General features: G+C 46.5%; 3 protein-coding genes across 12 annotated transcripts in view; all 3 read right to left on the bottom strand.

The window, feature by feature from the left end:
* Positions 1–6,235, bottom strand: part of LOC119979506 — a 72,836-nt gene extending 66,601 nt beyond the window's left edge. The window contains exons 1-2 of one of the 10 annotated variants that reach the window (XR_005463747.1): positions 3,980–4,305; positions 1,371–1,463 (exon numbers count right to left, since the gene is read on the bottom strand). Coding sequence is in view for 8 of the 10 variants with exons in the window: in XM_038821820.1 (XP_038677748.1) it covers positions 1,371–1,463; positions 3,980–3,989 (103 nt within the window). In the remaining 2 variants the exon portion in view is untranslated. Of the gene's footprint in view, positions 1–1,370; positions 1,464–3,979; positions 4,306–6,209 lie in introns of those variants that run through there. The other 9 variants (XR_005463746.1, XM_038821822.1, XM_038821820.1 and 6 more) reach the window with 9 other exon arrangements.
* A 1,306-nt stretch (positions 6,236–7,541) lies between these two features.
* On the bottom strand, positions 7,542–7,913 carry LOC119951050 (histone H2B-like). The gene has a single exon (XM_038774085.1). It carries the CDS (start codon positions 7,911–7,913, stop codon positions 7,542–7,544), a length of 372 nt encoding a protein of 123 aa, XP_038630013.1.
* Positions 7,914–9,498: 1,585 nt separating this feature from the next.
* LOC119951049 (angiotensin II receptor-associated protein) overlaps positions 9,499–18,735 on the bottom strand; it is a 37,180-nt gene continuing 27,943 nt past the window's right edge. Inside the window, exons 3-5 of the mRNA XM_038774084.1 lie at positions 18,101–18,426; positions 15,478–15,694; positions 9,499–11,170 (exon numbers count right to left, since the gene is read on the bottom strand). Coding sequence (XP_038630012.1) covers positions 11,052–11,170; positions 15,478–15,694; positions 18,101–18,426 — 662 coding nt within the window. The 3' untranslated portion in view covers positions 9,499–11,051. The remainder of the gene's footprint in view (positions 11,171–15,477; positions 15,695–18,100; positions 18,427–18,735) is intronic.

Raw genomic sequence — 18,735 nt, 5'->3', positions numbered from 1 at the left:
TAAGGAAGTAGAAAGGGCCTGTTCTGTGCTGTATTTTTCTATGTTCTATGATTACCTTATTGGGTGGCTAGGGTTAAGAAGGTGCTGTTGCAGAGAGGACGGCAGTCAGGGGTGGTTGGATCTCCCAAATTTAATGTATTATTACTGGGTGGCGAATGTTGAGAAGGTGTGGGGCTGGGTTAGAGGGCGGGACTCCCAATGGGTTAGAATGGAGGAGAATTTATGCAGGGGGTCAGGGTTGAGGGCGTTGGCAACAGCGCCACTCCTGATGGCCCCAGGAAAATACACAGGGAGTCCGGTGGTAGTGGCGACACTCAGGATCCGGAGGCAGTTATGCCAGCACTTTAGGTTGTGGACGGGGTCAAGGGCAATGCCGATTCGAGGATTTGAACCAGGGAGGTGGGATGGGAATTTCTGGAGATGGCAGGAGAGGGGAGATAGGGTATTAAAGGATTGAATGTGGTGTGAGGTGCAATGGAGGGTGAATGTGTCAGCTTCATGCGCGAGGTTGGGGCTGATACAGTTGAAGGTGGTGTATAGGACACACCTCAGAAGGGCGAGGATGAGCCGACTTTTTGAGGGGATGGGGGATGTTTGTGAATGCTGTGTGTGTGGGTGTGTGTGTGTGTGTTTGGGGGGGGGGGGGCAAATCACGTCCATATGTTTTGGTCCTGCCCAAAACTGGAGGGGTATTGGAAGGAGGTCTTTAGGGTAATCTCAAAGGTGGTGCACGTGAGACTCAAATCAAGTCCCCTAGAAGCCATATTCGGGGTGTCGGAGCGGCCAGGGTTGAAAGCGGGTGCAGAGGCAGATATGACTTAGCCTTCGCTTTGCTGATTGCCCAAAGGCAGATTCTGTTAGGGTGGAGGTCGCCTTCTCCGCCCTGTGCCTCGGCGTAGCGGGGGGATCTGCTGGAGTTCTTAACGCTCAAGAAAGAAAGAAAGAAAGTTGAGGGGGAGGATGGAAGTGTTGTACAACTCATGGGCCTTGTTCATCATTCATTTTCATGAACTGGACGACATCGAATATTGTGGGGGGGGGGGGGGGGGGGGGGGGGTTTGGAATGTATAAACTAATGATGATTCTTTTTCATTGGTGTCTTGTATTCTAAATGTTGGGAGCTGTTTGAGGGTGGGTGGGATGAGGGGATGGTTGGCTAAGGGATTGCCATTGTATTTGCTGTTATTGTTAATTATTTGTTGTTGTAAATATGATAAATGTGAAAAAGGAGAATTAATTTTTTTTTAAATGAATCGTGTAACAGTTGATCTGGAATCATGAACATTCCTCATTCTCTCCCCCAGTGGAGTCAACCACCAAACCTGGAAACACAGGAACCACTTTGGTTTAAAATTATTCCCGGTAATCACCTCTGGTTACTAGAAAAGTTCCTAATGTAAACCTGGTCATCCGCTTTGAACTGCCTCTCTTTGGTGTGTCCCTCCTTCTGCTTCTTTTGTCTCCTGCTCACGGGTGATGAGGAGAAAGACAGAAAACAACGTTTTTCGATGTTCAGCATGATAGCACAAGTTGCATTCAATGAATAGCTAGTTTCATCGTGGGTTTATTCGACAGAATTTCGAGTCAGCAGCACCATGGCTCTGTTCGGGGCGGTCAGTGAGTTTGAGGAGAGAAGCGAGGGCTGGGCTGAAATGGAATAAAAGATGAGGCAAAACAGCATTCAATTCTCCAGAGTGTATGTGGGGTGAAGACTTGTAAGTTGTTGAGAAATCTGGCCATGCCATGGAAGATTTTGTTTGCAGATTTAGTCCAGAATCACCGTAACCCGAAGCCCTCGGTGATTATTCAAAGATTCAAATTTCATAGCCATTATTGAGAACAGGTTAACGAGTAGCTAGATTTGTGACAGAATGACACCAACTTTCAGAACACTGTGATTTCAGTTTTAGAAGATATGCTCAGAGATAGGCTGGTCTGCGGCATTAAAGAGAACAACATTCAGCATTGGTTATTGGGTGAGACCAGTGACTTTCAAGGCAGCTCTGGAAATTTCACAAGGCGTGGAAATGGCTGCCAGTATGCTAAAGATATTCAGATGGTTAATGTTGGTGCCCAAGCAGAGGCACTGTATCAAGGAAAGAAAGAGGTTGCAAGCAAACGATGAAAGCAGTGAAGTGTTTTAGATGTGGTGGGCCACACTATTCAAATCATTGCAAATTTATGGATGCTGTGCAACACCGGTGGAACAAGAAGGGACATTTAGCAAAGAAATGCAGGGGTACAAAGAGCAAGGCGAAGACTGAGCAAGAAAATTTTAATGCAAAGTAGCCTCAATCAGCTACACACCATTTAGACAGTTCAGAGCAGGTAGAAGAGCAGGCTTACGGCATGTTAATGTGAATGAGGCACAAGCAGAGTCTATTTTTACTCCAGTGGTGGTGGATGTCACAAAGATGCCTCCGTGGCCGTAATTAGTGAACACACCTGCAAGTTGACAGGGTCTTTAACCGAGCACCAGTCCTTATTCCGGCAGAGATTAATCCTGTGACACACAACAGAGTTCATACCTTTGATCAGGTCATTGGAAGTCCATATTGCATATAATAGTCAAGAATCAAGGGCATCCCAGGGGTAGCACGTGGCACAGTGGCTAGCCTTGCTGCCTACGGCGCTGAAGACTCGGGTTCGATCCTGGCCCCAGGTCACTGTCTGTGTGGAGTTTGCACATTTTCTTCGTGTCGGCGTAGGTTCCACCCCCACAACCCAAAGATGTGCACGTTAGGTGGATTGGCCACGCTAATTTGCCCCTTAATTGGAAAAAAATAATTGGGTACTCTAAATTTATATTAAAAAAAGGAAAAAAAAAGAATCAAGGGCCTCCCTCCTTGTGGTCTAAGGGGAGGGCACGTGATTGGCTCAGCAAAATTCCATTGAAGTGGTGTGTGAGGGGGTGGTTGCCAGGGACCTCCCTGAGGTTGGGGGTGTCAAAAACATGGCGGGCCTGGAAAGGGAGGGAGGGAAAATCGGAGCAGCCAGACAAAATGGCACCTCAATCTGCGAGGAGCCTTTCCTAAATGACTAAGTGCAGCCACAGCAAAGAGAAACTCCCCGAGACCAAAGAAAATGGCAAATAGTGAGACGTTTCTTGACGCTGCAGCTGCCTCATTAAATGCACCCAAAACCGGACATAGATTTTTTTTCCCAGTCAAACCACGATCCTTGTCTCCTGCTGTAGTAACCAAAAATAGCCAATGGTCCAGAATTTCCTAGAACCTTAGGCTTAACAATAGCTTGGCATGGTTTTTTTTTGTGAGAATGTAACTTGTATGTTATCTTTTACATAGTTTTATGTGTGTGTGCAAATATCAATCACTTGCTCCAGTGTGTTCAGCAAGCTTTGCTCTCCTCACCCTCCTCTTTCCCTACCTACTTATCACACCTCCTATTCCTCATCCTCACACCCACTCCTTCCTTGCAGTTCTCACCAACAATAGCTTTCACTCAGATAACACCTTGGAGTCTGCAAAACAAGGGGGAAGTTTGAAGGTAAAGGACAATAAAGAAAATAATGAAGAGGCTGCTAACCCAAATGTTGAGAACTTTATACCCACGTCAGGGATTTCAAGCTCAAGACCACCAAGCTTTCTACAGTTTTCACCCTGTCGTAAGACAAAGCACATGTGCAACAACAGTGCGCAGGACTGATAAATTTGCATTGTATTTGCAGTAGCTCAGAGCATGCATTGTGTTCCAAGTGTTCAAGACACTCTGTGCCACTAACACTATGGAACTGGTCTTTCTCCCTGCTGTGTAAAGCCATGGGTGATCAGCTCAAGCGAAAGAGAAAAAAAATTGTTTGAATCACTTAAAAAAAGTCGATCCAACAAACTCAATGAACTGAAAATCCACACTGCATGGCAATATACCCACACAACAGAGCATCACAAGACCTGTAACGACACTTCATAACTTCTAATTCAAGCTGCGGACATTACAAGTTAATTTAACAGTTACATACGGTTCATCATCGTTCAACTGCTTCTTCCCTTCTGTTGGTTGATGACTCTAAGAGAAAGGTTTGAAAGAAAGAATATAATTTTTTGCAATAGAACAAAACTGGAGGTAAAATGTCCTGGTGGTTATGATCACCGCACAGCACTTCTCCCCATCCTATTACTCTCTGAGCCTGAATCTTAAGAGGATCACACGGCTGGCGTTTGTATTGCAACAAGGGTCAGCACTGGGCTTTGTGTTTCTCAACAGGCTAAGCCTTGGACTGCGTCTCATTACCACTGTAATGTACTTAGCCCAATTCTCGCACAAGTAGCTCACAGACCAGTTTGTCTGCTAATCCAACCTGACATCTGTTACACACCATGCAATATATTTGCTAGGCAGTGTGTCTCAAACCTTTTCTTCACCATCCAAACTCCTCACACCTCCTTTTCCTCTATTCGCCTTGCATATATGTCCTCACCCAGCGTAAGGAATTACTGGATCAGTGGTGCTGATACCATGCTGTAATTATAGGGATTGTGGAGCAAAGTGAAAGGCACTGTTCCTCTCTCCCTATCTGCCAAATCCTCCCATTCTAATCCTTCCTCTATTGTACCCCTTCATTATCACTCTCCATCATTCCAATTGCTCCCCATTCTCTCCCTCATGATTCCCTCTTCTCATCACCCTTCATTATCTCCTTTCATCCCCACTCCCTCCCCTTCATCCAACCTCATCTGAATCCACATTCCTCATCGTCCCTCATTTCCAGCCTCATCAAACTTCTTTCGCCTCCCCTTTTCTCCCCAATCCCCCATCTTGTCCCTCTTATTTCCACCCAAATTCCAACTCCTCCCTCTCCGCCCCAAAGACCACCATCTCGTCCCTTTCATCGCCTCCTTTCCAACCCAACTCCTCCTTCCCCGCTTCCTCCAAAATCCCCCATCTTCCACCTCATTTCCAATCATCATTCTCCTCCATCCCACCTCCTCCCAACTCCCACCTACTACCTCTCACCTCCTCCCCAAACTCCTACATCCTTCCCAATTCCTCCATCACTTTCCCCTCACCTCCACACTTGCCAGTTCCCAAAGCTCCTAAAACCCCACCTCCTCCGGCAGCAAGTTCCAGGCACCCACTACCCTCTGTGTAAAAAACATGCCTCGTACATCTCCTTTAAACGTTGCCCCTCGCACCTTAAATCTGTGCCCCCTAGTAATTGATCCCTCTACCCTGGGGAAAAGTCTCTGACTATCCACTCTGTCTATGCCCCTGATAATCACCCCATTCAATGCCCTCTCATCAATGCCCCCATCTTCAAACCCCTCCCTCAATTCCCCCTTCTTCAATCTGCCTCCTCTTAATCTCCCCTCATCATTTCCCCTTCCCAATGCCTCCCCTCTTCCAACCCCCTCTCCTCAATGCCTCACTTCACTATCCCAATCCTCAATCCCCCTTCCGTCAATACCCCCTCTTCAATCCCCCTTCCTTCAATCCCCATCTCACCCTGTGCACCCTTCCAAACCCCTCAATCTCCCTTCTTCAATCCCCTTCCTCTCAATTCCCTCCCTCAATCACCCCTCTTCAATACCTGTCCTGAATTCCCTCTTCAATCCCCTCCCCTTCAATCCCACTCTTTAATCTCCCTCCCCTCTTCAATCTCCACCTCTCAACCTTCTGATTGAATCCCCTCTTTAATTTCCCTGCACTCAATCACCCTCCCCTCAATCCATCGTCTTCAATCCACTTCCTCTCAATCCCTCATCAATCCTTCTTCAATTCCCCATCCCCTCAATCCCTCCTCTTTAATCCCCCTCCCCTCAATCCCTCCTCTTCAATCATGTCCATCCTTCTTCTTCAATCACAATCCCTCAACCCCAACCCTCAAATTCTCCTCTTCAATCCCCTCCCCTCAATCCCTCCTCTTCAATCCCCTCCCCTCAATCCCTCCTCTTCAATCACGTTCATCCTTCTTCTTCAATCACAATTCCTCAACCCCAACCCTCAAATTCTCTTCAATCCCCTCCCCTCAATCCCTCCTCTTCAATCCCCTCCCCTCAATCCCTCCTCTTCAAACCCCCTCCCCTCAATCCCTCCCAATCACTCCACTTCAATTACCCCCTCCCTCAATCCCTCCTCTTCAAACCCCCTCCCCAATCCCTCTTCAATTACCCCCTTCCCGCACTCTTTCTCACTCACTCCTCCTCAATGCCCCTCCCCTCAATCCCTCCCAATCCCTCCTCTTCAATTACCCCTCCCACTTTATTCCCTCCATGCCGGTTGTCCATGGCTCTGCATTTGACGGCTGCGATGCCGCAGATCTCGCGAGAGTTCCGGGATGGGGGCGGGGCCTCCGGATCAGCGCGCCCCCTACTGGAGCCATGGGATCACTGCAACGCCTCTGCCCAGCCTGAAGTTCACCCAGCCTGAAGTCCACCCAAGCCAGATAATGTGTCCAGTAGAAATGAATGGTGACTCTGGTACTGTGAGAGGCAGCAGAGATTGATTGCTGGGTTAGAGATTGATTGCTGGGTTAAACATTGACATTTCACCTTTTGCAATGAGCTGTACAGTGCTCTGGGGAAATCTCAGCATCCATCCACCTTCAATAAATGACCTGGAGGTCCCTGGGTTAGAGCAGATTTTGCTTTATTTTTGCACGTTGCCTGCTGTACATTTGCTAATTTTCAACCCCAGTGCACTGCCACATGACCTTGAGTCAAGATACAAAGCGTCCATCATTTGACTTGAAGCTTATTTCTATAGCCAGTGGATAAGGCTGAGTGTCGGAATGAAACTGTTTATATGCCCAAACATTTAATAATAATAATCTTTATTGTCACAAGTAGGCTTACATTAACACTGCAATGAAGTTACTGTGAAAAGCCCCTAGTCGCCACATTCTGGCACCTGTTCGGGTGCAGTGAGGGAGAATTCAGAATGTCCAAATTACCTAACAGCACATCATTTGGGACTTGTGGGAGGAAACCAAAGCACCTGGAGGAAACCCACGCAGACTTGGGGAGAACGTGCAGACTCCAGACAGTGTTCCAAACCGGGAATCGAACCTGGGGCCCTGGAGCTGTAAAGCAACAGTGCTTTTGGACAAAGACAGAAATTCTGGATAATCTCAGGAGGCTGGCAGCATCTGTGGAGAGAACAGAGTTAACATTTGCAACAAAGAGTCATCCAGACTCGAAAGGTTAGCTCAGTTCTCCCCACAGATGCTGCCAGGCCTGCTGAAATTGTCCAACATTTTCTGTTTCCGTTTCAGATTACAGCATCCGCAATAACTTAAAAATAAATTTAGAGTATCCACTTCTTTTTTTTCCCAATTAAGGAGCAATTTAGCATGGCCAATTTACCTATCCTGCACATCTTTTTGGATTGTGGGGGTAAGACCCATGCAGACACGGAATGTGCAAACTCCACACGGACAGTGACCCAGGGCCGGGATCATACCCAGATCCTCAGCGCCGTGAAGCAGCAGTGCTAACCACTGCACCAGCCAGCCTTCTCAGTAACTTGCTCTTAACATAGTTAAGTATTTCTTTTTAAACGCAGTCCGTCTGTCCAGGCGCCCTTCATTTGTAGCTGGTGTACTTGGTGACCACTTTGGTGCCCTTGGAGACGGCATGCTTGGCCAGCTCGCCGGGCGGCGGGAGACAGACGGTGGTCTGGATCTCCCAGGAGGAGATGGTCTGCCGCTTGCTGTAGCGGATGAGGCGGGAGGACTTGCAGGTGGTGCGCTCCAAGATGTCATTGACGAACGAGTTGATGACACTCATGGCCGAGGAGGAGATGCCCGTGTCCGGGTGCACTTGCTTCAGCACCTTGTAGCTGTAGATGCTGCAGCTCTCCTTGCGGCTCTTCTTCTCGCCCTTGATGCGCTTCTTGGTGGCCGCCTTATTTGGCCCTTTCTTGGGGGCAATGCCTTTCCCCGCCGCCTTGGGCATCGTGCTAAATCTTCCCTGTGGAAATGAGCTGCCCCAGTGTCAGAATATTAAGCCTAGGCAAACTGGAATCTACACATCTCTGATCAGTAAGTACGTGATGCAGTTACTGGGCACTCAAACTACCTGTGTTACGTACATCCAACCTTCTTCCCTTCCCTCAGAAACTTCGTTTTTCTTTTTAACTCGTTTTGACTCTGCTCCAACCCCTCTCCAGTGTGCACAAGGTGGAACTGGAGTTATGCAACCATCCATTCTCTGAACCAACCCTCTTGTGTGGTGATTGTTAAAAAAGAGAGCAAAAGTTAGGTACAAGTTTGACTGATCTCCCCATCCCAGTCCAAACTGTTTGAACCTTAGCATGACAAAGGAACAAGGCAACAGAAGATAACACATGACCAATAGATGGCTACATATTCAGATTATCAAAGGGTAGAGACTTATGCAGGAAATGGTGTTGAAGGGGATCAGCCATGATCACGTTGAATGGCAGAGTGGGCTTGAGGCACTGAATGGTCTACTCCTGCTTCTCTTTCTTATGTTCTTACACTGCGAAAGAAACTTGCTTCAAGAATGTATTGCCCTCACATGCTGAAAATAGTATTTGAAGCATATTATAGAAAGCACATGTGGCAGGTCAATAAAGCCAATGCACACAATAAATCCTGTAGCTGTTACCAGCTGATGCAAGGATTTCTCAATTAAAAGAAAGGATCCCTGGAGATTCCCCAAATCTCTCACAGGAACCAACAGCTTTGCTGATCGGCTCAGTCAGCGTGACTCACCTCGCCTTTCCCTGGGGCTTGTAAAGCTTACAAAGAAATGAGAGGGTGACTGCCTCATGTCCAGTATCTGCAAGCTGACCAAAGCTCAGGGAAGGGGTGGTTTAAAGGAAGGGTTGTTGATAAATATTATAAATGTACTCCATTTCAGATATTGAACTGCACCAAAAGCTTCAATGTTTTTTTCTCTGTACAATTCCTGTTACTCTTGCGTTAAATACAAATATACATATCTAAATTAGCAGCGAAATCAAACAGCAGACAAGGATGTTTAGTCACATTTATTGCATGATTCATTTCTGATGAGTTATGCAAGAGATTATTGGAGAAATCAGATCTCCTGCAGTTAGTGAATGATGAGCTAGCTGTGGTTTGCAGAAATGTTTCAATGTTCGTGAGTTGGTGTCCGTGTGTCATAAGAATGTGCGAGAAAGAAGACTACGGAGCAGCAACATCATTTTAAAGCTACTGTTAGGAAAGTTAAAATAAACTTGTGTCTGGGTGATCCTGAATCTGTGGTTTAGTATTTAAGTGTCGCCTGTTACCTGCACTCAACCCCAACATGCAGACACTGTGTCCAATACTGTGGCTTGTGCACAGACACGAATACTGGTAGCAAAGTTATTGCTGCTGTCTGCATTTTATTTGACAGGGTGATCAGCAAAGTCTTCCTGGTATTGCTGAGGAGTCACACAATTCAGTTGCTCTTCGGAAAAGAATCAAAGCCTCTACTCCAAGTTGCCAATTGTCTCATGTTGAACTGCACCTGTATTGAGTAGCGCTTATTCAGAGTTCACTGCAGTGTATCCATTTTAGCAGGATTTTATTAGCAATAATAGATACATTTCACAATCATAGCATTCAGGATGCTGACAGTAAGTAGGCACTAAAATCGAACAAATGGCACATAATTGAGTAAAATTACACATCAGGATTTAAACGTTCACCCACACACAGAGCCCAAGATTGATACCTGGCACTTGTTCCCATGGCAATTGAATCGCATGCTGAGGCTAGCAACCATCTTGAGATTGGGACAGTATGAATGACATTTGCAGAAAATGGACAGGCTATTAACCCTTTGTCATTTCCAATAAGCAGCAGCAGCAGTTCCCCAACAACTGCTTGCAGGGGTTTTGATCGCTCTTTCCTTCATTCACCAATTGTGCAGCTTCATAAAATCAAGATTCTTACATATTAACAAAATTTTAAAGCTCATTTACACATCAACTTTTGCACGACAGAAATGGGTTTCATTTTGCTGGAGTTCAGAAGTTAGACTGTCAACATATTCAAAATCATGTCTGCTCCTGAAAATGGTAAGTGGGACAACAAGCAAAGATTCCCTACTACAGATAAACTGTCCCTAGGCCCGGAACAAATAAGAGAACCGTTTGCTCTTGCAAAACGTTACAGCACAGAAACAGGCCTTTCAGTCCAAGAAATCCGCATGGTGGGGGAAGGGTACAATGTACTGTGCGTGACAAAGGTTTGCACCAACAACTCCTAAATAGCAAATTCCCGAATCACTTTCCTGAGTGGAGAACAGGGTTGGTCACCTGGTGACACTCTCCTGTGCCCCACTGAAAAATAGCAATTGAGCACCAATCATGCCACCCCAATAGATTCGCTCTGGCCAGAGCCAACGAAAATTCATAAGGTTCAAATTTAAGGTAACATTTAACTCCTTTATGCACCTCTGCCAAATCTCAGCAAGCGACCACGAAGACAAAATTACTGGAGCTGTATACTTTGCTTGTGAGCAAGAAAACTGAAGCCTGTAGTTGGATAATACTGTAAATTGTAACAGTCATATTTCAGGAGCTGAAACACAGCATTGATTTGGTGAGGTGGGGATGTCCCTGTGGCTAAATAGTGGGTGACCAATGTCACCTCTGCCTCCCGAGTAAAGTTCTGAGGCAAGTCACCTTCAACACTTTGGTCACTATCGCTCAGTATTAACACACTGAACCATGCCTTTAAACATGCAGGGAGCTGGCAACCGCGTTCATTCTGCTTATCGTAGTCAGCCAAGACTGTAATGTCCTGAATGGAATAGACAGTGATTTTGATTCATGTCCCAATCACTACATTGGAATTCGCCGGGGCTAGAATTTTCTTAAGTGCAACAATTTCCAGCTTCAACTCCAAGTAGCTTTTGTTGCTGACAGTATTGCAGCCCAGCTGCCCCCTGGACAGTCATCACAATAACATCATCCGGAAGATGTGAATGTAACATTTGCACAGAATACATTGGCTCATCAATACAGACATACATGAGCAAGTGGTTACTGAATCTAAGGCACAAGGTTGTTTGTACAGGCTTTCATACCGTAGCGCCTTATAACTTGAATATTAATTAATAGGCTGCGCTAAGGGTCTTGGTCCCTGCAGAAACTGCAGGTTGGTGGTGAGGCTCCTGCCCATCAATAGTCTGGTATGAAGTTCGATCCCGACCAACAGTTAAATCTGGGAAACCTGTGCAGAACAATTCAGAGAAATAGTCATTTTCTCTTCCCCCCCGACAGAAAGAACCAAAAACAATACAAGTGAGGAACACAAGAACCGCCAGACCGACCTGGTTCAGCTATGAGCTCAGAGCGGATTGCCAGGAACCTGAGGCACTAGCTTGTTACAGCAACACTGGCAGAGTCAGAGACTGCTCACCGAGGAATGAGCAATAAAATCCTAATATTACCAAGAAATTACTACAAAGAAACTAACATTCTGCCTCAATCAGTCATAATTAGCAGTAACCCTAATTCCATGCTCTTACCCTGTACCCATATCTCTCTTCTCACTGCCTTCAACCACCTCTCGAATCTATTTCTAAATGTTGACATGACCTCTGCTTCTCTGATATCCCACTCAAATCTGTAAATGGGTGTCTCCTCTCAAACTAATCACTGGAAACTGTCTTTGTCTGTCTTAGCCCATCATAATTCCAAACACCTGTCAAATCAACAACAGTTTGCACATCGTTTCAAGGTACTTCTCAAAATGATAATCAGGTAGCAAATGATACCAAGTTTATTTAAAAATTTAGAGTGCCCAATTCATTTTTCAATTTAGCGTGGCCAATCTACCTACCCTCCACATCTTTGGCTTGTGGGGGTGAAACCCACGCAAACACGGGGAGAATATGCAAACTCCACACGGACAGTGACCCAGAGTCGGGATCGAACCTGGGACCTCGGCGTGGTGATGCAGCAGTGCTAACCACTGCACCATCATGCTGCCCACACAAATGATACCAAGTTAAAGGAGGTATCAAGAGATGCAAGTAAAAAAAACATGCTCAGAGTGCATTTTAAGGAGGGAAAGGTTGAGGAGAGAAAATTTCAGATTGTGGAACTTAAAACAGTTGAAGGCACAGCTGTGAATGGTAGAGCAAGGGGACAGCGCCAGGGACCCGGGTTCAATTCCGACCTTGGGTAACTGTCTGTATGGAGTTTGCACTTTCTCCCAGTGTCTGCGTGCATTTCCTCTGGGTGGTCCAGTGTCCTCCCACAGACCAAAGATGTCCAGGTTAGGTGGATTGTCAATGAGAAAATTTCCCCTTAATATTCAGGGATGTACAGATTAGGTTGGGTTACGGGGATAGGGCGGGGAATGGGGCTAGGTAGGGTGCTCTTTCAGAGGGTCGGTGCAGACTTAGTGGGCCGAATGGACTCCTTCTGCACTTTAGAGAATTTGTTTGCTTAACTGGAGCAAATTGCGGTTCATCAAATGTACGTCAGGCAGGCAGTTTGGCAACAAAGAGATGCGAATGGGATCAAAAGAGGTAGAATTGGTTGTCAGAGAACCAGTAGCTAAATCACATATCTTTGAAAGTACATAGATGAAGAGGAGGGAGGGGGGCTCGAGGGAAGATTTGTGGAGGCCTGGAGAGATAGCAGCGAGAGAAGAGCAACTGAAGTCATTGCTGGAGAAACTCTGGATGACAAGTGTGGAATCAAGCAAGGCTCAACTGGACAGCAGAGGAGATGGCAGAGAACGGCGCGGTGAACAATTTCATGTTTCCAATGGAATTGATAAGGATGGGAGAGGACAGTATCACATCTTGGAACGTGTCACTTATCACTTTGGGCCATTCTAATGCTGGGGTGATGAAGGAAACCAGATTGCAGAGATTCAAACTTTAAATTACATGAAAATATGGACATCGACTTGAGGTTTCTAAGGAGAAAGGGGTTAAGGGTGATTTTGTTTCGCCGAGCGACGACGGTAGTTTTGAAAGGAGGCGGGGTAGTACCTTAAAGAGGGGAAATTATTTACAAAGTCAGTTACCACAGAGGGCAGTCGGGTGCTCAGCAGTTTACTGGGAATGGGTTGAAGGAGGAGGGCATGGGTCTTATTGACAAGTTGAGCCTCCGGAAGACACGAGGGAAAATAGGAGGGAAAGACACGTGCTCAGGGATAGGAGGCGGGGAGGCGGCTACATGGATGGTCTCAATCTTTGTGTCATAAGTGTATCAGATCCCTCCAGTTCTTGTTGGAACTAAGGTGAAGAGGATGCGGGAGATGGGTTTAGGGAGAGAATTGAAATAGAAACAGAAAATGCTGGATAAACTCAGCAAATATGGCAGCATCTGTGGAGACAGAAACAGAGTTATTATTGAGTCCAATATGACTCCTCTTCGATTCTGAAGAAGTAACATTGGACTTAAAACGTTAACTATTTTACTCCCTCTCCATAGATGCTGCTAGACCTGCTGAGATATTCCAACATTTTCTGTTTTTATTTCCGATTTCCACATCTCGTACCATTCCCGTACCAGCCTCCCCGGACAGGCGCCGGAATGTGGCAACTAGGGGCTTTTCACAGTAACTTCATTGAAGCCTACTCGTGACAATAAGCAATTTTCATTTCATTTGCAGTATTTTGCTTTTATTAAGGAAACAGTTGGTCATGGAGAAAAGATGAGAATCATCTTTTTGATGTATAATTATTACTTTACCAAGGTGTCCCTCTTTCACTGACATAGAATGCTATCAGCCATTTCTTTGCCTACTCCATCATGTTCTCAATATCCCCTTGCAGTTTTTTTTGAGTCCTCAGAATTAGTGATCATGCATCCTATTTTAGTGTCATCCGATTTCATCCTTCTCAATTTGAGGGCTTTGAGGCCAATTATCGTGCTTTAGCCAAGATCTGCAAACTCATCTTAGCAAGATGCACCTTGTGAATTTACCATCCATACGGTTCCCCAGTCACCAGGGAAGCATTGTGACAAGCAGAAACCTTCATTCAATTACCCACAGTTTTAATAGAGGAAAAAAAAAGTATCCCATTTTAAAGAGACTATAAACACGCACAATAACCTTCAGAAATGTTATGCAAAAATGAAAATAAAACTTCTGGATCTTCACGAAGGACAAATTAACAGCACAAAAACAGCAGCATCATTTCAGCAGCTCAGGAGGGATCAGGTGACTATTGGAAGATCAGCATTCCAAAGCGGGAGAGCTGAGGGTTACAGCAAAGGGAGGAAGAGTATACACACACTGCAGGAGAGACAGGGGTGGGTGGTTCAGTTGGAACGACCGTAGTGAGCACTGGATTCAACACTATCGCATGTAAACCTGCTGTCAATGGAGCTGTCCAGGTCTGGGATGGAGAAACCAGGGAGAGGGAGAGCGAGAGAAGGAAAAATAAAAAGACAAATATAAGCTTTGATTTAAAAGAAAACCTTCAGGAGGCTGAGAAGCAAGTAACTAAACAAACAGAACAGGTTCAGCATAAAACAGGAACATGCAGCACAATTATCTTAAAAAGTAGCCACCTCTATTAAAAAATACAATTCATTCACAGCAATTCACTACTTCCAGAATACTGCACATACTGCACAAGCCCTCTGAAGGGTGGGGAACAGAGACAAACTCTGCCCAAAATTTACCAAACCCCAGAATTTGAGAAACATTCAGATTGGATGATTCTTTTTCTGTTCATTACAATTTTAAGTATTTTAAGGGAGCAGCTCGAAACAGTGTCTTCAAGGTATTCATCACTCCCCTAAAGGCTCAACAAATTTATTCAGCAAGTAGCCATGCCTGCAGCCTGGGAACAGCATTGCTCGGTGTCAGAGTAGCAGCGGGAGCCTCCGAATATCATCCAGCGACTCCCAGAGGGTCATAAAGGTGCAGGTCTGGGGAAGATGTAAATTCATGTCCCCAATTCATTTTTACAATTAAGGGGCAATTTTGCGTGGCCAATCCACCTAATCCACCAATCCACTTGCACATCTTTGGGTTGTGGGGGCAAAACCCACGCAAACACGGGGAGAATGTGCAAACTCCACACGGACAGTGACCCAGAGCCAGGATCGAACCTGGGACCTCAGCGCCGTGAGGCTGTAGTGCTACCACTGCGCCACCGTGCTGCCCCTAGATGTCAACAGACTTGGCTGTGATTTGAATCTCTTCAATCTCAATCCGTGCCAGTAATCACTGAACCCACCTCCCACTCGTCTTAAGAACCTATGCTTCCCATTCACCCACCTATCCAAGATTCATTGCTCTCAATGTATCCTGCTCAAATCCACTCCAGAATGTGTGCGGCGATCATCTACTGAGGACAGAATGACAATGCGTTTGATCTATCAGGTGTCAGTGGGGGGGGGGGGGGGAACGTCAGGGGAAGAAATTAAGTACATTAGTGCCTCTGACCATGCAGATTGATTTAACCCCAAGCCTTCCGTTAATACATCTGCCTGCCAATGCATCCTAACCACCCACCTTGTTGCTCAGGGTTAGCAAAAGGGTTGGTTGACCTAGACTCTTACCAAAGTTTAGGTTGCAATCTCCCCCTCGTTCCTTGTACATCTGATACACAAAGAGACAAGAAACTGGCTTCAGAAGGAGGCTCAAAATTGCCATGCCGACACTGAAGCGGAACTGGTCCCTCGATGCACCGTCGACTTGTTTGCCAGCTAAACGGTCGTAGCTGATCGCGATGTGGATGATGTCAGTGAGGATCGTTATCACTGTGCCAACTAAATACTAAAAGAAAAAGTAAGACATCAGATTCAACAAACGTCAGTAGCAGGCACACAGTCTGAGGACATGAGGGAGGCACGGTGGCAGTATAGTGGTTAGTACTGCTGCCTCACAGCGCCAGGGACCCGGGTTCAATTGTAGCCTTGGGCGACTGTGTGGAGTTTGCATATTCTCCCCATGTATGTGTGGATTTCCTCCGGGTGCTCCAGTTTCCTCCCAGTTGTGTAGATTAGGTTGGATTGGCCATATGTTTTTATTAAAACAGTTAAAAATATATACAAGGCCAAACGGTACAAACACTAATTTTGTGTTGGAGAAACAGGGTACCCTCCCCTCAGTACCAATGTACGGGGAGGGGGGCTGGTTACTCTGATTATTAAAACAGTTCACAACACAGTTTTACAAAAACAAACAGTACAAGCACTAAACTTTGCGCTGGAGAGATCAGATACCCTCGCCGGTACCAACAGAAGGGAAAGGAGGAGGGGGGGGGGGAGGGGGGGGGGGGGGGGGGGGGGGGGGGAAGGAGGAGGAGGAGGGGTGGTGGGGAGCGAGGGAATCGGAGTGTTGGTGAAGGGGTGGCCCAATAGGGCACTTCCTGAACTATCTACAGAGGCAGAAAAACAAAAGAACCTTCAGTTATAATGTGACAGATTCCGTGAGGCCCCAGACGGGGTGAGGGCGACACCAGTATCAGGCAACGACGTGAGACCCGCACACCGCTACAAGAGAAACCTCATGAGCATCCTCCGATCCCGACACTGGGCGGCTGACAGCCTTCGGACAGTCGCCTCCGGGCACGAAGCCTCCACCACACTGAGTGCGGCGGGCAAGACGGCCCACCGACAACCAGGGGCTTGCTTGATCCGGCAACGGGATCATCGACAGGCGGGATCTCCTCAGGCTCGTCCGGGCCAGCGGGAGACAGTGGTGCCGATCCCTGCTCCGCCCCCACTTCCTGGTCACCCAGAAGGCCCAAAATAACTCCAGAAACAGGTCCGGGATGGCATGCTAAATTGCCCCTTACTGTCCAAAGATGAGCAGGTTAGGTGGATTAGCCATTCTAAATTGCCCCTTCGTGTCCAAAGTTGTTCATATTAGGTGAGGTTCCGGGGATAGGGCAGGGGAGTGGGCCCAGGCAGTGTTCTCTTTCAGAGTCGGTCCTCCTTCTGCACTGTAGGAATTCCATGTTCTATGAATTCTGTGAGTTTGTATTAGGACAGCAGCTAATTGTGAATTAAACACAGGACTAGGGAAGAGAAAGGGAGACCTCGCCGTGTCCTAACCCCATGTTTACTTCTCTTCGCTCTAAACACCATTGACAGACTGTGGCCAGATATTCATCCTTGACACAAGAACTCAAGAGTTTCAGCATGCTTTGCAGCCCAGAGGTACAAGGCCATTCCAGGGGGTGAAGGGAACAATGTGAATCTAGCACAAGGTGGACATGCCCCAGGGATAAACTTCAGCCTTTATGGTGGTGGGCATCAGTGTTCATGTTTTGATATACCCTGTTGTAAGCTGGTCCCAGCTGATAATGACCTCATTACAGTCGAGAATACTTTAAACCTCGGATACAACACTTAACTGAAGCAGTAAATGATTGGTGCTTGGAGAGGTCATGTCCAGTGACACATGCAAACAGTACTGGCAAGTATAGACTAGCACTTGGTTCATTGCTCCACTTCTTCCTAGCTGTAACAATCTCAATCCCGTCTCTCCCACTCACTTTCAGAGGAATGGAATGCAGTTAACATCATTCATTTTAAAGGAAACATACACCCATGCTTTACTGAATTAATTATTTTAATTCACAACTTCACTGAACTACAGCAAAACACTTGATAATTGGCAGTACAACATTGTCAGTGAAAGGTCATACAAGGTTCAGTGACAAAAGGCGAGGGGACCCATGAACCCAGGAAGATTTCAGGTTTCCGTTTTTATTTGTTGTATATGAACGTTATTGGCAAGTTCAGCATTTAGTGCTCATCCCTAGTTGCCCTGAGAAAATGGTGGAGACCGCCTTCTTCGAGAACTTCTGAATGTTTATTTGATGCAATTTGAACTGAGGTAACTGATCTCAGGACAGAGGGGCAGCTACAACTGAGCTGGGGTGGAGAGTCAAATCGGGAAAATCAGTCCCCATGCCTGATGACCACATGGCGGCTGCTGTTGGAGGCACACATATGGAGATCACACGGTGAACCTTTGCGTTGTCAACATTCACTGTCTAGACTTGCATGAAAATGGTAACCTGGGTGACCTGCAGTGAATGATATTCCAATAAAGTTCAGTACTTTTGTAAATGTGGGAGCATGGGAGAACATAACTGAAACACATTGAGCTGGAAGCTGCACCTATACCTGGGTAAGCATTATATGCCAGTGTTGAGTTGGAGGTACTCACCATCACAAGGGCATCAACAGAGTCTCTCTGGGCAATGGCCCAGACCCCAATGGCCAATATAGCGTAATTACTCCAGATGTATGGTTGCGGGAGCCAGAAATACAGACAGCCCCTGTCAAACAAAAAACCATCAACAACTGTTCTGCTCCAGAACTTGGTCACAGCTTCTTTAAAGCACAGAACAATCCCAACTATCCAAGTAGGCACAATTATGAAAAGTAGTGACTTAGATATTAAAAACTTCACACAGTCACCCGAGGCCAGAATTGAACCTGGGTCCCAGGCGCGGTGAGGCACAGAGCTAACCACTATGCCACCGTGCCGCCCTTTTTATCAAATCCCCCTCTGCCACTCTTCCAGGCTTTTGAGGAACGTTTGATCGGCTATACCAGACCTGGATACTGGGGGGAGGATTGGAATATGGTGTTGGACCCGAGGATGGACAGGTCCCAACCCCGGGGGGGGGGGAGGTAGCCAGGCTCATGAAGGGGAGGGGCTTATCCATGGAGGTTTATGCACCCACAAGACAGGGAGGATTCATTCTTCTCCTCAGTACTTCAGGGGTACTCGAAGATTGACGTTTTTGTGGTAGGGAAGGCAATGCCAGCTGGGGTGAAGGCGGCAGAAATATTAGA

Source organism: Scyliorhinus canicula, chromosome 16 (assembly GCF_902713615.1).
Source record: "Scyliorhinus canicula chromosome 16, sScyCan1.1, whole genome shotgun sequence".
In the NCBI taxonomy this organism is placed as follows: Eukaryota; Metazoa; Chordata; class Chondrichthyes; order Carcharhiniformes; family Scyliorhinidae; genus Scyliorhinus; species Scyliorhinus canicula.
Note: the sequence above shows the minus strand (reverse complement) of the source record. Positions and strands in the feature narration are given on the sequence as shown.